The 21,695-nt window shown below is 38.3% G+C and overlaps 1 protein-coding gene across 4 annotated transcripts in view; it reads left to right on the top strand.

The window, feature by feature from the left end:
* LOC124158439 (TELO2-interacting protein 1 homolog) overlaps positions 1 to 11,506 on the top strand; it is a 60,591-nt gene extending 49,085 nt beyond the window's left edge. For all 4 annotated transcript variants that reach the window (XM_046533524.1, XM_046533526.1, XM_046533525.1 and 1 more), the window contains 3 exons: positions 2,050 to 2,197; positions 7,784 to 7,912; positions 11,053 to 11,506. In XM_046533524.1, coding sequence (XP_046389480.1) covers positions 2,050 to 2,197; positions 7,784 to 7,912; positions 11,053 to 11,154 — 379 coding nt within the window. In that variant the 3' untranslated portion in view covers positions 11,155 to 11,506. The remainder of the gene's footprint in view (positions 1 to 2,049; positions 2,198 to 7,783; positions 7,913 to 11,052) is intronic.
* Positions 11,507 to 21,695: the final 10,189 nt, after the last annotated feature.

Genomic DNA, 21,695 nt, shown 5'->3' on the forward strand with positions numbered 1-21,695 from the left:
ATACATAAAAACTTATTCTTTTTCATCTTCATTGAGTGTTAAGAAAATGCAGAGAGATACTAAAATAGACTCGTTATTATGAAGGTCACTGGACCACAAAAACAGAGCTTTGTGATAACAAACTTCGTGAGAACATTTCTTTTAGAAATTGTCTCGAAAATACCTTGCCAAAATTTCTTGTCTTATCACCTGTACTTAAAGTTGTGCAGTGGAATAGCATCCGATTCATGTGTATTATTTATGCAATTATACTATGCGCATACATATATTGTGACGGTACACTGTGAGAGCGACTTACGTTTGTATCGTCGTCTTGGGTGCACTGCCAGCAGCATGTATGGCCGGGATCTAATCGCCCACTTCCCTCCCTGCAACCGCCTGCAAGAAATGCCAAACACAAAGAGGCGAGAGAGAAAAGTGACGTGCTCGACACAAACACAAGCACACAGAGCGAACTAGGGGCAACTCTCAAAACTGAGGCCGAGCCACCAGTGAGTAGACTGATGAGGTGGTATCTTTGAAGGGGGGAGGGAGCCTTGCCGAACTTTTGTGTTAGCAGCGATTTTTTTAAAAAGAGAACTTTAAAAAAAACATTGGGATCACGTGTTGAGAGACGACTCAAAATTCGTTCAGATAACATGTGCATTCATTCACACAACTTGAAAAAATAGCTGCTGACACACACACAAATACGCACAAAATCAATAAAAATTACCCTCTTACTAACTAATGACTGATGAATCATGAAACATAAATGAGTAATCAGAGAAAACACGGAAGGACAACCTTCCAGCCAAATTAAAAAATGATAAATTAACCCTCTATAAACAGAATTTACAAGCGCCACATCCTTCAAGGTGACTGTCTTTTGGTGAACTATCGACGGGAGACTAGTGATACAACAGGGAGTCAAGGCTCTGCGCAAAAAAATGAGAAATGGTGGAACTTTCTACACCTAGGGCAGTTTATTCCATCATTACGTATTGGACTGGTGATTTTTAGCTTGGAGAACTTGAAGCACATCTACCCACTCAACACCAAGTGACGATTTTCATAATCAACTGTGAATCAAAAATCAGTACACCTTTCGATGGAGACAAAATTGGACAGATCTAGTGGTTGGGAGAGGTGACTGTCGTCAACACTCAATGTCTACTGAGTTGATGAAGGGAGTGGGAACGTGACCGTGATACTTAATCTTTGGATGAGCAGCATATCTACAAAAATTCACAGTGTCGCTTCCACGGATGGGTCATTCTGTAAGTCGACACCAGGCACGAATACTTGTTTCCTCTGATTGATGCCGACGGATGCCTCCGCACAGTTTCCATGACGCGTAGCCAGACATCTTGCACGCCCTCCGTTCTGAAGGTTAGTCGCACTTCCTATCTCCACCACTATACCATCAAGGATTCTCTTCAGTCAATGGTCTTCACAAAACAAAATGCCCCCTCAACGGCCATGGTATTTAAGTGTTTTACCATCGACCACCAACACCACCTTATTCTGACATCAGCCACAAAGAACTGCACTGCAAAATATAATATCGGTAATTCAAACATGCCGTAAGCTGTCTCTCCAATAAGCTCACGGGAAAAATAAGGGTAGAACGTAGAATAAATAAACAGTCATACCACCAGTATGTCACAATATATAATAAAAATGAGCACATACGTTTGATTTTAAGATTCGTTTGACACGAGTTTGGCTCAGTAAAAGAATATCGCACTCAACATTCCACTGTGCTGCCTCTGCTCAGGTGCAAAACTCAAAAAATATCATTCGGCCATCGTTCGTTTCTTGGAAATTTGGTTGTATATTGAAATTCTTGGTCATTCGTGAAAGTCCATTCTTAACTTCCAGTCATTGTTAAATGGGTTGTTGTTAAGTGAAAAATTACTGCATTTTATAAAATCTTGAAATTTTTACTAGAAAGCATTTTGGTATTAGATTTTTGATGTATACATTATCCCAAGCATTTTATGTGGACTTCAGTGTTCATTGTGTTGGCTATCTCACGTACACCCATGCATCTTGTTAAATTCTCAGGTTTAGCCAAGCGTATAAATTGCAGTGCAGCCTCTTAAATGGCCTGGGAGAGTTGGCTGTGAATGTGGAGTTCCAGGAGCAAGATATTTCTGAAATGTTGACGGCCACTGCCCCATACCTGAGCTGCCAGCAGCCACAGCCATTGCAGGTATGAGCCACTTGATGCCCCTCTCTGCCATCTTGTTGTACCGTATTTCTCCGAATATAGTCCCCCCCCCTAATTTTGAGGCTTCAGTTTCAGGAAAAGTTAAAAAAAATGTGTTCGAATATTACCCTTTACTATTAACACAGGCATTTTGGAAAAAAAGGGGGGACTATATTCAGACATATACGGTATTTACTGGTGCCCTGGTCGATTCTCAAGACCATTGATATGCCCTTGGCTTCTTACAAATGCGTCTCCTCTCATCCGTTCTCATGAGTCGTTCTCCCCGTCAGCAATTCTCTCGTGTTTCGGCTCAGATTCATTAGAGTTAGCCCAATAAATTACGAATAACATTTCTAAGTTCACTATCTTTTGAAGAGGGTATTATAGGGAATGATATAAGCAAAGAGCATAGAAAAAAAAGTACTAATGAATCGTTTATAGGTAATAGCTCTCCACTTGTTCCATTCTGCCTTCCTCCTCCTTTGGTGATGTGGCTGCCAATGTAGTTGTCCTTTTCCGCAAACAATGCTGACAGTCAGCATGCCTTGCAATTGAGATTTCTGCTGTTTTGAAGTCAAGTCATGATTCCAATCGAAAGAGTGCTCTAATGTATAGTTAAATAAATGACTTTACAAAATTTTTATTATGTCTGTTCCAGGCTGATCATAAGACACCATTGAGGAGTTTTGGCATGGCTGTCAGACAGCCGAAGGTGATCATATCTAATTGAACGTGGGCACCTTTCTCCTTTAATTAATATTGCATGCACATAAGAAAAATGAGAAATGAATTGTCATTGTAAAAAATTTAATGTGATTTGACAGAATGAATTTCAGATCCTCATTCAGGATGATGAATTCATTTTAAAAATCCATTCAGAATGGATGCAGTGATCCTCCCTACAGCGAAAAAAAATTAGATTCCGATTTTCCTCCCATAGGAATAATGCATTTCTATCCTTCATTGACCAAAACTCTTTTCTGTGATAAACTCTGTTGCATGAAAGAATTTTTTAATCCCATGTCGATTTTCTATCTCTATTTCTTAAGAACAAAAGAATGAAGTACATAAATACATATGTAGATGCATTTTAGTCCTCTTTATCATTGACGTGATTTGCAATTGAAGTACATATTGCCAGCAGAAGAAGTCTAAAGAAGTTTTTGTCGTGCAAGAGCGTATTTCACTTTATTGTCATCACAAAGCCCAGATTTTTTTCTGATTATGTTATAGGCTCATGCAAACAATTATCGTAATGTTTGAAAAAAAAAGTCTGAAAAAATGCTCCCCAATAACAATATGTACCTCGTGAAAGAGAGGAATGAATCCACTGGGTAGTTCTTCTTCATCGGCATTCTTCCACAAATGCAGCGCTGGGACCTTGGGCTAGCTAGCTGGGTGATTTGTCTTCACGTTCCCCAGTCTGAGCACTGGAAACTTTTTTAAGTTTTAAGTTAAACTTTTTTTGGAAACTTTTTTAACTTCTTTAGGCACGTTAGGTGGCTAAAATTGTGAATGACATGAGTCGCAAATTGTTTGATCCATCTCATGGTCACGTTTCTCCTATCATCATGCTCATACCTCATGCAGATGAGGCAGAAGAGAGGAGATACCAAGATAAGGAAAGGAACATATATGTATTCATATTTATATATGTATGAAACAAAGTCTAAAATCGTGTTAGTTATTTATGTAATGTACCATTTATAACTCTAGAATGGCTGCACCGATTTTAATGATACTTGGTTTTTTTTTGGATTTGTCTCAGCCCCGGATAACAGAATACACATTAAAAATTAGCAATAGTTCACTAAAAAAATTAATCGTGAATTTATGTGTATTAGTTTAGGAGTTGGTAATCTTGTGAAAGCTATCAAGTTGGTCAAAATTAGATGATTTATTTTGTTTTCAGCAATTCAATTACTGAGCTTAGTAACAATATCAAAAACATTTTAATAGATATAGCACGTTGAAAATATTAAAATTGTTTAATTTGAAGTATGCCTAGCTCGAGTTGAGTCGTCAACAAACACATCATTTATGTTTGTAAACAAATATCCTAGCAATTTTTGGCTATCAACAATGATTGTGTTCCTGTCGACAAATCCAGCAGATAGATTTAATTTCCACGGAATTTTGCTCTTCTGTTACATCAAAGGATGAGCTCATCAACATCAAAAGTGTTTCCGAGCATGATTGATCGCTACAAAATTTGAAATCTGAATTTTCAAACTTCTTGGATGTGCCTTGCTTAGCTCCCCACAATACAACTGAAGTTAAACTCGGTGGTCATGATACTTCGAAATCTAAACCAACCAAAACTATGCAATGGAGTACCTACATTAGGTGATTAAATAAAACTGATAATCAATGTAATTCACGCAAATATTCTTAAAAGCAAATTCAAAGATGAGGAAGATCTCATTCCGAGGATTCCCATGATATACCAATCACCCTTTGAGTTTAAATGAATTCTATTTGCTAAGTGTGTGGCATTCACGGTGACGATTAAAAAATCACTAGGTGAATGTTTGTGGTCAAAATCTAGAAAGTCTATGTTTTTCTTATGGTCAAATGCATGTGGCTTGTTCATGTGTTGGTAAACCATCTGCGTTATTTTTTTGCACCTGATAACAAAGCAAAAACTTTTTTATCGGAAGGCACTTGACTCTAGGAAATAAAGCTGTATGTGAAGGGTAAACCTGGGCATGTTTAAGGAGTGCATTTTTCCGAACCGAGTTATAACTAGCGTGCCACAAGTCATGGCATATTTATGGTGTTCCCTTGGGGCTATTTTCAGTGAAGCATTGGTCTAGTGCCCCATCGTGAGGCAAGTTTATGCAACAAACTCAGAACTAAAATTTATTTTACAGTTAAAATCACAAATAATTTCTGGAGGTGGTATTTTTTGGTTCATTTTGTGGATTCAGTAATTGGGATTTGATTCGTAGCAACGATTTTGTTCTTTAAATCATGCATAATAAATCACATCTGTGGCTTTTTCATTCAACTGTCGGGAAATAGTTCTCAACAGCATCCTTTAAACTGCAGGGAAAGTGTTTATTGCCTTATTTCCTGTACATATAGGTCAACCTTTTTGTGTGTTTAGCTGAGTTTCAACATTGTTTTATTCAGTTAAGTATCTTTGGGCCTAAATGGGTAACATGCATGAAATTTGTTCATCAGGCTGGTAAGTCTCATTGAATAGATATTTTTCTCACGAGTCCAAATGTAAAAGCCAAAACTCTCCTAGTAATACGTTAACGTTATTAAATGCTAATTAAACCGCTCGAATATCGCTTGAAGTTACGTGACTTGAAACGCCTTCTGACCTCATCGTAAGGTACACCATTCACTTCCCTAAGAGAGTAGAGCAATAGAGCCTTGATGACAAGATGTTGCACCAAAAATTATCAACAATGCCCCCCATTTTTGTTCCATTTGGTGAGAGAATAAAACGTGAAAATTATTTTTGCAATCGGATATTGGGGAAACGTGCCGCATCGCACTTAAATTTTTGAAATTTTGGCATTTTTTGGTGTTTTTCGGAGGAAAGTGAAGAAGATGTCACTCTTGGATTATTCCATCACTTTTTTGTCTTCTACAATCATTTGCAGAATATCACCTCAAATTTCATTCATTTATGTCCTTTGGTTCCCGAGATATTGCACTGAGAGAGTGCGCACGCCACCGCAGTCAGACACTTTGGGTGGCACGCGGGTTGCGTACTCTGAATTTTTGTTGATCATTCTCACTCGCCGTAAAAGCATAAAATTCGTTAAATAAGCTTTGCATTGCCTGGCCATACATTTCTTTTATGCAAGTTTCCTTTATCAGCATTAGAGGAGAAAATAACTCGTGAAATGTGCCTGTTTGTTGTGCGTCTTTACGTGGAGGCCTGGATTACTGCGCCAAATGCAGAAGAGGCTCCTAGGCGAGATTTATTATTTGTTTTAAATTTTTATGAATACAGAAAGTCTGATTGTGGAGTTAGTGGTATGGCATTGAGCAGATTTACGAACCATTTAATGAATTTACATAATTCTGCTTTCACAAATTTTTTACAGTTTACTCGGCGGTGCTGAGTCCTCGCTTGCTATCCTAAGGTTGATTGTTATTCTACCATCTTGGTAATAACTGTGATTTTCCTACATGGCAATAGCTGACGATGTCTTGATCAAACCACATTCCCATGCATGAATGAAATGTCAAAATATTCATCGTAGGATAGCATGCAGTGACAGGTAACATTGCTCTAGCTTTCCAGAAGTTGAAAGTCAATATAAGGGTGTTGATCTAACTACGACAATGTTGTACTTTCAACTTCCATACCTAACACGGGAAAAGAAGGGGTTTCACTACAATCTAAGTTCCCACGCTTAAGACGTAGCCTATTAGCGACGAAGACAGCCAAAGAGGATGGGGGGAACTAGCTCCCTCTCCCAATGTCATCTTCCTCCCATTCCCCTCCCACTGATAACTGCTTTAGATAACTGGGCCTTGCAAAAGAAGAACATGAAATGGGAGCGCGCGGAGCATACTCAAGGCTGTAAATCACATAAATGTCTGGACATAACTGGCTTTAGGTGTAGTAGATCCGACACACATCTAGTATTTTTAGTTTAATAAACAGATAATACAAAACATAATAGTTAATGCTTGCTCAGTGGTGCATCGCCCTCGAGAAATATCTGTCGTAAAACCGAGTGCACACAGTGGAAGGAACTTTTTGACCTCACTTAATCCGATGTATTTTACATGTTAAACATCGGCTATTTGGTGATACAAAGACTATCTCTCACTAAAACATGATTCTCGTGAAATGCCGTACTCGTTAAACTGAGCTTCCACTGTATATTGAAGAGCTTTCACTGTGGTTTTATCTTTACAGAAACCATATTGAGATGAACTTAAAAAAGCCACAATGTTCTAAATAGTTGAGTAGCTGAGGTTTAAAAAGTCTTCCAAAGGTTTTACCAATGATCAGTTGGATCGAAATAGGATGATATGAGTTAGGGTCATCTTTGGGGCTTTAGGATGAGCACCCTATTGGAGGAAACTCCCAAAAATTATTACATGTCAGTCAATAAAGTGGTAAAATAGCTTTTTTGTGCATTAGGAACAGTCATCCTCTCCAGCAAAAACCTCTGCACATCTTCCATGAAGAGGTTTGACTGTATTCTGTGCATTGATGAACTTTTGGTTGTCTTTTTCCCATTGCTCATCCCCTTCCTCACCGCAAAGCAACTTGTTTTTCAGTAGAATGAGCGCAAGAGATACAGAGCATGACCCGTAAACCAATGTGCTAAAAAAATTATCTTTGATTATCTTTCAATTATCCATTTAGGCTTTCCCTCCGCAAGGTCAAATAAAATCCAACTTTATGTGCTCTATTCTTTGCTTTGGACTGTTTATGCTTACTAGTTTCATTCTACTCACTCATCGTAGCCGTTTTTTTGTTTTTTTTTTTAAGTGATAGAAATCTGATGCGAATTTTTTAATTGCAAATATTTTTACAAAAATTCACAATATTTGTCTAAAAGTTTGCAATTTATATATTATTACTGTCTTTGATTTTAATTTCAGGATGCTTGTATCAAAACTTACAAGTTGGCATGTACTTTGGACCATAACATTGTGTTTTTGAAATTGGCACACATGAGAAGCATATTGAAAGAAATGCAGCCTCCATCGCACGAGTTCAAAGTTTATCTGGTAAGGCAAACATTTTTTTGAATAGTTAACAATTTTGATTATTTTTCATGAAATCTGTTGTATTTACAAGAGACATTTAATGAAAGAAGGGAGCCATGTATGGGTAGACAAAAATAATGCTAATTTTCTCCCAATAAAAGTAAATAAGGTAGGTGAGATGTAGTGGTACGATGTCCTGATTTAATGTAAAAGAGAGATGGCAATTTTCCACAAAATTTATTTAAAAATGTACGATTCGATTCGAACTTCACGTCATTCTCAAGTGGATTTGTTGAAATGAGGAGCAGCTGTGTTTATACAGTTTGGATGAAAGGGTGGGGGGGTTAGGAAAGGATGGGAGGTATACATGTGGCCCATGAAAATATATTTGATAAAGGCCCATATTTCATCACATTCAATATATCCTCCATTATCTGTGCTTCTTGTATTAGATGTAATCAAACTAAATTAGGTAGATATGTAATAGAACTAAATTAGGTCCAAGAAAAATGGGACTCCGGACATATAATAAACTCCCGCACCATTTAAAAAATCAATGTGAGTCATTGGTATCTTTTAAAATGAAAATGAAGGCATTCCTGATTGAGTAGAATTATTATTCTGTTACGGAATACCTAACCGACTCCACAATCTAGTGCTTCATTTTCATGTTTTGAAAATATATTATATGTGAAAATACATACTTGTACATAACATTTCAACTATGTGTTTCTAATCTACTAAATTGTATGAATCTCCTTCTCCCTTTTTTTTTTTGACGTGTCTTATATCTTCTTGTAGATCCTTGGACAAAATAAATTATTATTATTACCATAATCCTATCTCCTAACACTCCTTAGCGCAGATAATCAGGAGTTGACTATACTGAGAATACGAATACATATCAACATTAAAATTATCAAAGGATCCCAGCCAACACAGTCCACAAAATGTCTCCTTCACAAACATGTTCTCTAGATGGAGCGACTGCAGAGGGCCTCCTTTTGAGTACGAGTTACGAGTACGTAAAGATAACTGATACAGTAAAACCTCTATGTAGTGAACCTCTTTATATCGTAAACCTCCATACTTCGTACCAAACCTCCGGTTCCGTCTGATTTACATGTAAATTTATAGGCAAACCTGTATATAGTGAACCGCTTTATCTCGTGAAACCTCCATATATCGTACCAACAAGACAGCCCCGAGACGGCCTAACTACCTCCGCAAATCGTACCGAGACAACTTGAGACCATTAATGCAGCCGCGATTACCTACAAGGAATGACATTTTCAGCGATTAATGTTTCACGCTTATTTTTTTCTTATACACGTTTAATAATTTTCACGTTAACCATTAGTTAGGGCATCCAACTATCCTAATCATATAGGTGACGGTAAATGAAGACAGAACACATCGTTTTCTCTCAAATCATGGTCAAAATTGTGCGATAGCACTCGCATTCTTTTACTGATGGCTTTATTTTCTTGTAAGTGCCTACATACTATGTTCAGTTAATAAAAGAGGCGACCAGCGCAGCCTATAATCACTTGCTGATGGAAATATTTCAACTAACTTCACTCCCATCCATGGAGACAGAATTACTCGACCGCATTGCTACTTCCGCTTCTAAAATTAAAATATTTCAAGAATTTTCCGCGACTTGAAATAAATCAAATACAGTTTCGCAATTATTTTATTCCCATATTTCCCTGTGTAGCACTTTCTTTCTACCGCCTAGGTAATTTTTTCGATGCTTTCGTGAACGATCGTAATTTGAAATTTATTGCGCTTAGCGACAGTCATATGTCTTGCCTGCGTATTTATGCCGCGAAATCTGACTCTTTCATCGGGAGTCCGGGACGCCAATAGTGAACGAACATCAATCCATGCGCGACAGTGTTAGGTGAAGGAGACAGCTAATTAGCTGATACACGGTAGGGCAATGAAATTTTTTACCGTCGCCGCCACATTCTGAAGTAGTTCGCCCAGCATTCTCACCGGGAAATCACTTCCTTTCGCAGACCTACCGTTTCTGTGTGCCCTCGACAGAGTTTTTCTTTGGAACGCTACGTGTATTGTATTTTGGAGAGAGGGAATTCAACAAAATTTTCAAAATTACTTTCAATTTTTTTGTCTATTTTTTGCAGTAGTCACGTGTTTATTTATTTGTTTATAATCTTTGACAAGTCACATGTTATAAGAATGATAAATCAATTCTAAAAGATATAATAATGAGTATTTTCAATTATTTGCCATAAAATATGAAAATTACTTAATTAATCATAGGCTGATGATGGATTCGAGAAATAAAAGAAGGCGACTGCTTGACATTACCACATAATTAGCAGTTTACCTAGCCATCAACGAGGACAGACAGAAGGCAGTGACCTTTGGAATATCATCATTCACCCTCACATCTATTTTAAACAACCGAGGAAAAACAGAAGAAACTTTATATCTAGGCTGCACAAATAAAAAAACTCAGGCAGTTAAATACGAGGATGAAGAAATTGTGTTTAGAAATATAAAACTATTGTTCTTTCCTCCGAACACTATTAGTAGATTACCCTTAGACCAGAGAATTATTTCTTAGATCAAAAGGCATTAACGAAAACAGCTAGTGATTTATTTATATTGAAAATTACATTAAAAAGTGCTCATGGAATTGAAAACATTATTTCGAAAGAGTTTAAAAAAAAAGTTTAAGCAAACCCATTAACAAGTTCATTTTCTAAAAAGGCCTCTTGAACAATTTACTTTTACCTTCATGTAATCATTAAATTGTAAATATATGTTCACTTATGCATACCTATATGTTTAAATATATTAATATAATGGCTTAAAAGCCAGTAGCAACTTTCATTTCCCAAGGATATGAAAAAATGGCGCCTACCACTAAAACCTCTCTATAGTGAACCTCCATACATCAAATTGCCCAAATTTTGGTCCCCTCCATTACGATGTAAAGAGGTTTTACTGTATGAAATCATCTCCTGTAAATCCCCTTCTCTGCCAGAAATGTCAGCTCTAAGCCAATGGATGACCACTCAATTAATTTTCTACCTGCTGCTCACACCTTGCTTCTCTTGAGCAATTCACCCCTGCTATCGTAGATTTTCTCCCGAGTGTTTTATGCCCTATTTTTCTCTCTCTTGCAGGGCTTGAGCCAAACCTCTTCTGGTGTGGAATACCATAAAAATGTGTCTCGCTTGCTGAATGATTGTATATTTGAATTACCTCTGCCACCGCACGAAACTTAGTGACAGAACTACTTTCAACAAATCGTCTCTTCTACCTCATTCGTTCCCATTCATTCATGAAAGGTATGCAAAGACTTCTATGGACAACTCTCCATATTGTCAAATCTTTCTTCCAAAGTAACAAGAGATCGATACAATGAGTAGTTTTGTTTAAATGAATCAACTCAATAAGTATTGAAGAGCATTACCAAAGGCAGAAAATTTTTTCAAGGATGTTTTTTGCATCCACCTAAGGCTGCAGGGCTCATGTGGATTGTCTGCAAAGTCTCATGTTCATGCTGCAGAAAGCCTTGTTTCAAGTTGTTTTATATTCCTTGGCAAATAAATGTAAATACATTATTTTTTATTTGTACTATATTTAATTTATTGATCCACAATGCTATGTGTTAAAAGTAAGTACATTAGAACCTGCGATTTGGGAATCTCCACAGTCTGATATGACAATACATAATTAACAAAAGTACTCCCCCAATCTTAGCCTCTGGTACAGAAAACCATGTGAAAAAAATCTTGATTTGCAAAACTGTCTAGAACTAGAAAACTAGTGAAAATGTTTCCTGTAATTATTATGAGACAAGTCTTTGATATTGATCACTTTAATTACTGGATGGCTGTGATTTGTGCGTGAAAGAAATTTGTAGACTATGTGACTTGAATGTGATACTGTGCAGAAAAACTGTGGCTTTCTTACAAAAATATGTACTTCTTCTTGGAAATCAGGAAGTTCATACGTTCAAAATCCTGGACATGTAACCACTGCCACACAATTGGCCAATTTAAAATATAAGAACACAAAACTAGCTACCATAGGAACTACGTTTCACTCTTTGTCGAAGTATCTCGTTGAAGAAAATCACATATTATTTGTCAATAGATTTAGGTTTGGTTGTTTAAGACCCAGATAGAGAAGTTGGAAATTCAAAAATTAATCTGTTGAGTGTTAATACCTTTCTTTATAAAAATACAGTAGAACCTCAGTTATACGACCCTCAGTTATACGATGACCTCACTTATACGCCGATTTTTTTTGGTCCGGTGAATAACCCCATATGAACCCATGTATTTCCAACCTCAGTTATGAAACTCTTCACCTATACGACGACCTCGGTTATGAAACGTATTTTTCCAGTCCAATGTGACAAAATACCTCACTTGTACGACTTGTCAGAGAACTGATCTACGAGAAGATAGCGGTAGGCGCGCCGATTTTAGTCTCAGGAGCGGGGCTAGTATGCGCTCATTACATAGATATGTCAATGAAGAATAATAAGTTTTAATTATGAGCGATGCTGTTTATTAGATATTAATTTTAACTGCAGTAGATGATCGTTAATCCGGAATATCTATCTCTAACGGAAGATTGTCTAGAGTTTTCCAAGGTTATGCTTCCCGTCGCCCAGCGAAATAACACCAAAATGAGCCGTTAAAAATCCTCGCGTACCAAAATTTTGGCTTCCACGGTCATCCAAAAAAGATTATCGTATTTGTAGTATGGACGTAAGCCGTTGGTGATTCAACACGATGGCAAAAACAGCATGCGTGGACTCATTCCGCGGGCTAATCCCTCATCCGCGGGACGAATTGAGCTGGAGGAAAGTTGCTTACGCGGCGCGCAGATCAAAACTGACCCAACTTGTATCTGCGGGTTTAAATGAAATATAGTTTGACCTTGAATGCCTGGTGGCAAGCGTGTATTTTTTAACTGAACGAGAGTTAGTACGAATGCCCTCGGAGAATAACTCTCGTCGTCAGTAGTAACGTAATCATTAAAGTCAAATTCAAAACGTGAGAGATAAGGCAGTTCCTTTCGACTCAGGAATGACTTATAACCATTATATCGAAGTACAAAAACGGTCTGGTGTTGTTTTCATATATGTATGGGGAAGCAAAATATTACGTGAAGATGAGTCACACGGCTTGTGAGTCGAAGTTCCCGGCGCTGAATTCGCGGAAGAATGCCGGCAGAGAAGCTATACCCGGTAGATTCAATCTATTATTACTAAAATGTCATGGGAAAATTCTTTTTTAGTGCGTAAACATTATTGAGAGGGGAGATTTTTCCGGGCTCTTAATCTATTTTTGTCCATTCATCACTGTAGCAGTTGCACGATTATTTCAAATGCTCACTTAAAAGTTTTCTAAGCACCGGAAAAGTGAACTTAGTCACGGAATATCCGGGGTACCAGTGGCGTAACTAGGAATATGCTTAGGGGGTGACGGTAGTACCTGGGGGGCGGCTTCACCCCCCACCCCTCCGAGGCAATGGGGATTTCCGTAAAATTAAAAAAAATGGCATGCCTGTAAATATGTTCTACATCATTTTGGCACATAAAATTTAACTTTAAGTAGATGCAGTTGCTGTTTATTAAAGCTAGACTTGTGTTTAAAATTTTTTAAAATTTCTCTGAGGCTTTGGAGAGGGATCCATCCCCTCATCCCCCAACCATAATTACGCCACTGCCAGGTGCTCCATATTATCTATGGCATAGTATTTAGAGGGAGAAAACTGACAGCTGGGGTCATTAGCGCCATGAGATAAGAGAGGGAGTATAGAAACCCTGTGTTGGAATTAGCCAGGTTGTAACGATAGGCTTAACCAGGGCTTAATGTCCCATCTGCCCGACAGTGTGTTGCACTGGAAGTTCCGTCCACACTACTCTCAAGCAGGGATAGAGCCATCTCTGAAAACTTTCTGCCTCTGCCATTAACCCGGGTCCATAGGGTGTGAAGCCTTCGTGATGCATTAGTGAAATTTTACTCCCGGGGTTATTAAAAATTATAATTGCGGGGTGAATTTGGATGACTTTCCTCAGGTATTTCATTTCTTCAATCTCCAATCTGGGGTTTGCCTGTAGTTGGTAAAACGAATTTCCTGTAAACCGCTTTTAATGAGTCAACTTTTTAAAAAAATTGGCTTCTCTGTGAAAATTTAGTGTCATCATTCCGAAATCTCTCCAGTATGATAGCCTTGCAGCTTAGTACCTGGAATGCTAAACGTTCAACCATGGGTAATGTTGTTCAGGAATGTAAAATTATGTTTCTCTTAAAGTAACACATCATCTGTGGTGTTGCTTGTGAGTAAATAAGATTATTAGGCTTCAATTTCTTGCCTCCAAATGAGTAATTGCATCCTGGAAACAAACCAGCCCCTATAGGAAAGGATTTCATCCTGAATACGGAAAAACCTCACATATGAAACTTCCTCACTTATGAAACTTTTTTTGGTTTTCCGCTGAAAGTTTCATAAGTGAGGTTCTACTGTATGTACTTTACCCTGATGCTATTCAGCTTAGTCACATCTCTTCCTTATCATAGTAGTATATACTGGGGTTGTTTTTAGATGTATACATTGATGGCTTCCTTTATTCAGCTCCTTTAACAAACAACTACAATAAACTCTCGATTATACGAAGCAGGATTTTACGAAGTTTTCGATTATACGAAGTGATAGTGCGGTCCCCATGAGCAAAAGGCATGCGTTTATACAAACTATGGCGAAATATTTGTCAACAAAACTAGTTACGCCGGCGTATGTAGCTAAAAAAATTAGCGCTTCCAACTGTGGTTCATCAAAAGTGTGAAATCGTAAATGATAGTGCAACTTTGGAGAGAAAGGGTTCGCCTAAAACCTCACGGTGGGAAATTAGGGGAAGTAGGAGTTAGTAAAATATCGCGACTGACATAATGCCCCTATTTACGTGCCTATTCGTTAACATCACATTGACAATACTTCGTAGTTTGACATGTCAGGAAGGTCGCGCGGGGTATTTCGCACACTCCTACTTAACCCTTTGCACTGCTGTGAACGTACCTGGTACATTCGCAAGGCAGGCTGCTGTGAACGTACTTCGAAGACTACTTGACTACTTTTTGCCGAAGCACTTCGAAGGGTCCCTAATCCGGGACCCTTTCCTCGACAAGCTCACCCTCGCTGGCCCCTCTCTTCGACCCTCCGAGCCTTTCTCCCCAAAAGTGACCGCTCTGACTGCATTTTGAAAATCTATCAATCAATGCCATCATCAAAAATAATTGTTTGCATCGCACTCCTGCCAATCAGGCATTCAAGTACGTCTCTGAACCGTGTTTCTGCTATGAGAAATAACAATTTTGTTAACTTTGCTAAAATTGCCAAGTTAATAAAATTGTCATTTACATTGCAGGAACACGGTTCAAAGACGTACTTTATTTCCTCCACTACAATCCAAATTGCTGGAAATCGGCCGGATTCCATTTGATAGCGCATCATGAGGATATTCTCAAGGTTGGTAATTGATACAACTAGCCTACTAGTAATTCTACTGCTATATTATCACGGCTATAGTTGATTCGTTACGTTATACCTTCAGGAAGCTGCAGGGGATAAAATCGCGGAGAAGATTAGAGGCTTAAAAAATGATTTTGAAAAATTCTTGGAAAAAGCAGGAAGAGCACAGCGTGCAACATCAAACGATTATATTGCCCTTGACGATGATCTCCGGGCTTACGACAATGGCACGCCAGTACATACGTCGGAAGAAGCAGCGGCCCGGACTAGTCAGAATAGCAGTGATGACGAAGATGAAAGTGAGGAAGTAATTTCACCTAATAAAAACAAGTACACGCTGCCCTCCAAACATTAAGATATTTTGATCTGGCTAATGAGTTAGGTCCCCAATTTCATTCCCATTTATGCAAGTGAGAAACCATGGTGGAAGCGGCGATGGAGAAGGGCAAAAAGAAAAAAAATAACAGATTTTTTTAGTAGTATCTTGTCGTGTATACAATAGCCTTCCTGAGTAAACAACTTAAATATCTTAAGTATTGGGCTCTATAAACCACAAACTCATTTTTCAGGCTACTCGTAATGAAGACGCACTTCTAACTCTAACCATGAACTTTCTTCTCGCGCGTCTCCCCGTTTTCCCATGCCGAGAGATCTTTCTTTCCAAAGTCTTTGTTTACTTCCTCCCGCGGCCTTCTGCTGATCTTGCTGACACCCACCTTACGCATCCCAAACCCCTCCTTCCCCAGCATCGCCCATTCACTAAGGTCACGGAGCTTGAGTGCGTCGTAGAAAAATATGGCCCCCAAACGTAAACTGAAGCAGAGCTGAAGGCCCTTTCCCCACCCTTCTTTCTCCTGCCCCCTTCACCCCACCATATGCTGACCGCTTCTTTTCTCAAGCGATCCCCATCCCACTCTTATTCACCCCACCCACTGGGAACGTTCCCCGATTGTGGAGAAGGGCATGGTTCATCTTTACCTGCAACGGGGGTAAGTTATTAACCGCAGAGAGGCTGAAGAAGTATCTTCCAGTCGGGGAAATGGTGCCGCGCTTATAATTGTCTCTCTTCTTCTCTGCTGACGTTTCAATTGAAATTCACTTAGTAAATGCTTGATCATCCAGAGACAATGGCACTCTAGGCATAAGGGTTTCTTGATTGTAAAGAAATAGAATTCTGCACTATGCCTACTCAGCAATCGCCACCTCTTCTCATTTGCTCATTGTTATTGAAGATGACCAGGCTTTTGTGTCTGTTATAATTTGCCCTTATTTTTTTCTGCCCAATTGGAAAGACTGAATTTCTTGTATGGGATTAATCGTCACTGTGGGGGATCATGTCCAAGATCACCTCGTCTTTTTGAAGTCCTGCTTTCGTTTATCAGCCATTTCATTACTTGGAATTCCTATATGCTCAGAGTTCCAGAGGAATTTTATTCGGATGCCTTTTTTGCTTAGAGATAGCACAAGAAGTATTATTTCAGTAACAATCAGATGTTCAGGAGCATAGCTACAGGTTGCCTGTATGGCACATCGTGAATCTGTACATATTAAAAAGTTTTTAAAGTTAACATTCATGTTATCTTTCATTGCATATGGACCTATTTTTTATTGGCAAACAGCTCTGTACATTGAATGCAGCCTAAATGAAGCCAAGCCCATTGCCAATGAGGCACACGCACAGCCACATTTCTCTATTTTTGAGCAATTAATTAAATTTTCCAGACGGCGTGTAGCTGTCCAATGCCTCCAGAGCTCTTATTCTTACATCCTTAGTTAAGTTTTGTGATTAGGATCCTGCATAATTCATTTGGCAGAGTATTCCTGGAGCTTACCATGGGATGCTGTTAAAACTTCTCAGATGAAAGGATATACTTTGGAAGTACTATGCTTATATCAAACATTGATGTTTTGAAACACATAATGGCAGAGGTTTAGTTATGCTTGTTCATCTATTTAAAACATCAGACATTCAAGAGTAGAACATCAAATCAAAACATTGATGTGACTGGAATGCTTAAATCTTGCAAATGTTGTTGCACTTTAAAATTTCTCTTGGCTTTTCGTGCATTGCTATGAATGCTTAAAATTGGACTTGTTTGAAAGGCTTCATTAGCCAGTCTTAAGCCAACGATATGTACCTAAGTGAGCTGTTTTAGCTGGTTCCTCCTTGCCGACAAATTCATACAGCAACAGTACTTTTGTCCTCACTAGAGTTTGGCAGACGTGATAAATTTCCACTTATTCACTCCAGGATAACCTACTCGTTGACGTAAGTTTTAAGGTGTAGCCGGTCTAAACATGACAAATGTTTTTGTAAGGAATTACCCACTAATGCAGGGAGGTTGCCTCTAAAGCCTCAATCATACCAAGATTTTCAAGATCATACCTCCTGGTGGGGTCATGTGCTTTTTTAGTGTCAAGGTTTCATGTTGTCATACAAGAAATGCCTTTGGAGCAAAGTTTTCAATTCTAACAAGGTGGTCGACCTATTTCATCTTAATCTGCAGTGTATAATTGAAAGCAGATTGCATCTTTTAAGGTTAGAAATTGGTTGACCAGTCTATTAGTTTACAGAGACAACTTGTTACGGGAATGAGACAATAGTTCAGTGAGTGAGACTAATCTTTTCTCTGCTTGGGTATTGGAACGATGATAAAATTTTGCTATTCTTCAGGGAGTGTCTGTTAAGACAACAATTGGTTGACCATGGACAGTAGGTCCTATAGAGATGAGTGGGAGAAATTTAGCAAAAAATGAGTTATGGATAGATCCCCTTCAGGAGGGTTAGTTTAGCAACTTTTTGGCAGACACTTTTCCCCGCATTGAAAATGGTTTGTTATTATTTTCCTTGCAGCATGAAATAGGTAAGTTTATTTCTTTCTGTTTTGTATTTGAGTTATGAATTACAGTGTATAAATTTCACTTGCACCTACTTAAGTGCAGTGTTTGCTGAAAGCTTCTGCTGTATTTTCTGTAGGTGACAGAATTGTTGTCATATTTTAGCCCTGACATGGAGAGGATATAGTTTACCTATGATGAATTTAATTTTACTCCCATCCAGGAATTCTTTTCTGCTCCCTTGATGGCCCATCCAGCTTTGGCCTGAAGCCATCTAAGGCTGCCAGGTTAGTGGAGGTGGACTTAAGCTTAATGTACATATTGCTCTTTGGCGATTGCTATAGTGTTCGCAGAGTTTCTGTGCACTAGAGAGTATCCCAGAGCCCAATCGCCCATGGTAGAGGCACTCCAATTGGCTGCCAGCATACAATCCTGTAAACCGGTTCTTGACGTAGTGCACGAACCTCCGAAAGTGGCGGTCCGAAATAAAAGTTGCAAAAAAAAAAGTTAAAAATTTGCCAAAAGCAAACGTAATGCCGTTTCACAAAGAATACAGGTGCACAGTACACTGTGTTATTCTTTTGAGTTACCTTGCATAACAAATTTTCTGCATAGCTAAGGGAACGCATTATAAGCAAGGAAATAGTGAAGGAAAATCGCCCAGATACTCACGGTGACAGTACCATCATAGATCGTGGAAACTACGTTCAGATGAATGCTAATTATCATAAATTTTAATATTTTTATCACTGGAAAAGAATTAAGAATATATCCAGCTACATCAAATTCATAAAAGACAGCTTGTTACTCGTATTGTATTCATTTAAAGTGGGCTAAGTCTAGTTCTAATATGAATGCCAAAGCCATTCGAAAAATTGGTTGCAGAATTTGATTTCCCTTTTCAGTTGGTATTGGTGTTTCCGGATATATATATTTTAATTATAGCTATGAAATATTAACTTCCTCATTCCCAAATCCTATGAAATTCTAAAATGGATGTTTTTCATTATACCAAAATGGACTTCCAATGAATTCCTTTACACTCAAATACATAGAATATATTAATTTCTTTCTCATTTTCCTATAATTATCATAATTCGTTTTCACTTGAGGTTCATTGGTTATAAAAAATCAGATCTTTTTGGAACACATGCATTCCACCAATTGATGGTCTGAAGTTATGGTTTTGGTGGGGAAACCCAAACGAAAGATTCTACCAATATTAACAATGAAAACACTTTGTTACTTCCACAAAATACTGTCAGTGTATTTTGCGGAAGTAACAAAGTGTTTTCATTGTTAATATGGAACCCTTCCACCACATACATGCTTCAAGTTTTGATTTAAATTCTACCAAGGCAATTTTTCTTACCTGTAGGACCAAAATGACTTCCTCTAAGAAGCGGTCTTGTCCCTTAGTCGCATGAACCTCCACCACTTCAAATTCTGGGAAAAACTCATTAGCAGGTAATGTGTTTCCAAGTGCATTGGGCACGGACCCTTGAGGTACTCGCATACGACCGTGAAAGGAAGGCTACGGGGCACTCTGCTGGGGCTTCAAAATGAAGATAATCCGCGCTGACCCTATTTTTTGGAAACCAGTCCACTTCAGGGGTCACTTTTTAGTCTATACATATTTGGAATTCTACGAAATTTTTTGAGCTTTCTGAGCCTTCAAAAGACGAGCTAAGGGTAAACCATTGCAGGTGTCAGTCAATCGAAACCTTCGGAGCAAATCTCGTCTTCAGTGGTGCACAGTACACTGTGTTATTCTTTTGAGTTACCTTGCGTAACGAATTTTCTGCATAGCTAAGGGAACGCATTATAAGCAAGGAAATAGTGAAGGAAAATCGCCCAGATACTCACGGTGACAGTACCATCATAGATCGTGGAAACTACGTTCAGATGAAGTGTCACGTGGTGAGCATTTTAAAATCCTTGGAATCAATTTACATCCCCTTGGTAATGAATCAAGAGATAGAATAAGTGATAACGACTGGAAACCAGAGCAATGAGTCAGAAAATATCTGCCTTCCACGAACAATAATGCTGCCTACATTAAGATCTGTTCCACCTAAATGTAATGGGATTTACATGATAAAAATTACACTACCATACAATTTTTTTGCTGTTAACCATGCTACTCTCAGCAAGCCTTTTTGTTAAAATTGACTCTTATGCAGTTAATTGCAATTCCTTTTCCCGTACCTAAATTCAGCTTATTTTCTCAGTTTTTTTCGGTGAAGAGTTTTGTTTTCAATCGTTTGCATAATCATGGAGGCGAACCGATGGTGATACCCTTCCCAAACCCTGAAGATAAATATTGATATCACTATTGATATCAATAAGTTTATGCTCGATATCTGTTATAGTCACTTGTCCACAGAATTTCTGTGTTCTCCACTAAGGCCAGCATGTCAGCGATGCATGCACTTTTGGCGACTATTTCACATCGCCACTTCCCAAGGTTCATACCTGGCACGCACTGAGTCAAGAACCAGTTAACGTGATTGGTTGCTGGTAGCCAATCGGAGTGCCTCTACCATGGGCAATGGGGCTCAGGGAAACTCTCTAGTGCACAGAAACTGCAAGCACTATAAAAGCATCCAGGCATTCCTCATCTCCCAACAGGAGTGGCAGGTGATGAGGTGTGCTCATGAAGTGGTAGGCATGCTACACTTGGCAGCATTAACCCTGTAATGGCCTATGTATTCACAATACCTTATTCAACTTGGCTAGGAGAGACTGCCATGCATTTCTCTGCTCTTAGGGCAATGTATCTTGAAAGAAACATTGCTCTTAGAGCAATGTATCTTGAAAGAAACACATATTATAAAGGCAAACTACCACCATCTTTCGGATTTCTCTGGAAATATATTGATGCTCCATTGATTTCAACAAGGCAGCTAGCCAATTACCAATGCATGAGTCATCAGTAAGTTTTGTTCTAGTAAAATATATCCATGGACATGCAAACCCCATACCACTGTTTTCTATTTACTATGGTGTCTTTTGAATTTTTTTCACTAATGCAAATTATTAAGCCAAAATGATCCTATAACTATCCAGTAGTGTAAAATTATTTAATAGTTAATAAACATCTTAGCAAAAAAATTAGTATGTCCTCCCCTTCCCATCAAGAGAGTAACACCTTCAATTAAATTTCAAGAAACAATTCAATTAAACTGCTTTGTCATTCACTAAATTTAAAATGGTACAGTTTCCACCCTCATCCAGTGAACATGGCCAATCTTCATGAACATCACTTTTTCACATTTGAAGATCCTCAACCTTTTTAATGATAATCGTTAAGATTTTCAAGACCCTGACCACAAAATTATGCCATCGCTGTGGCTCAAAAGTTTGTTGCCATGTGGAATAGACCCTGATGCTTGCAGAATTTCTTAATGTTTTACTCACCTCCAGAAGCCAACAGGTG

This window comes from Ischnura elegans, chromosome 5 (assembly GCF_921293095.1).
Source record: "Ischnura elegans chromosome 5, ioIscEleg1.1, whole genome shotgun sequence".
In the NCBI taxonomy this organism is placed as follows: domain Eukaryota; kingdom Metazoa; phylum Arthropoda; class Insecta; order Odonata; family Coenagrionidae; genus Ischnura; species Ischnura elegans.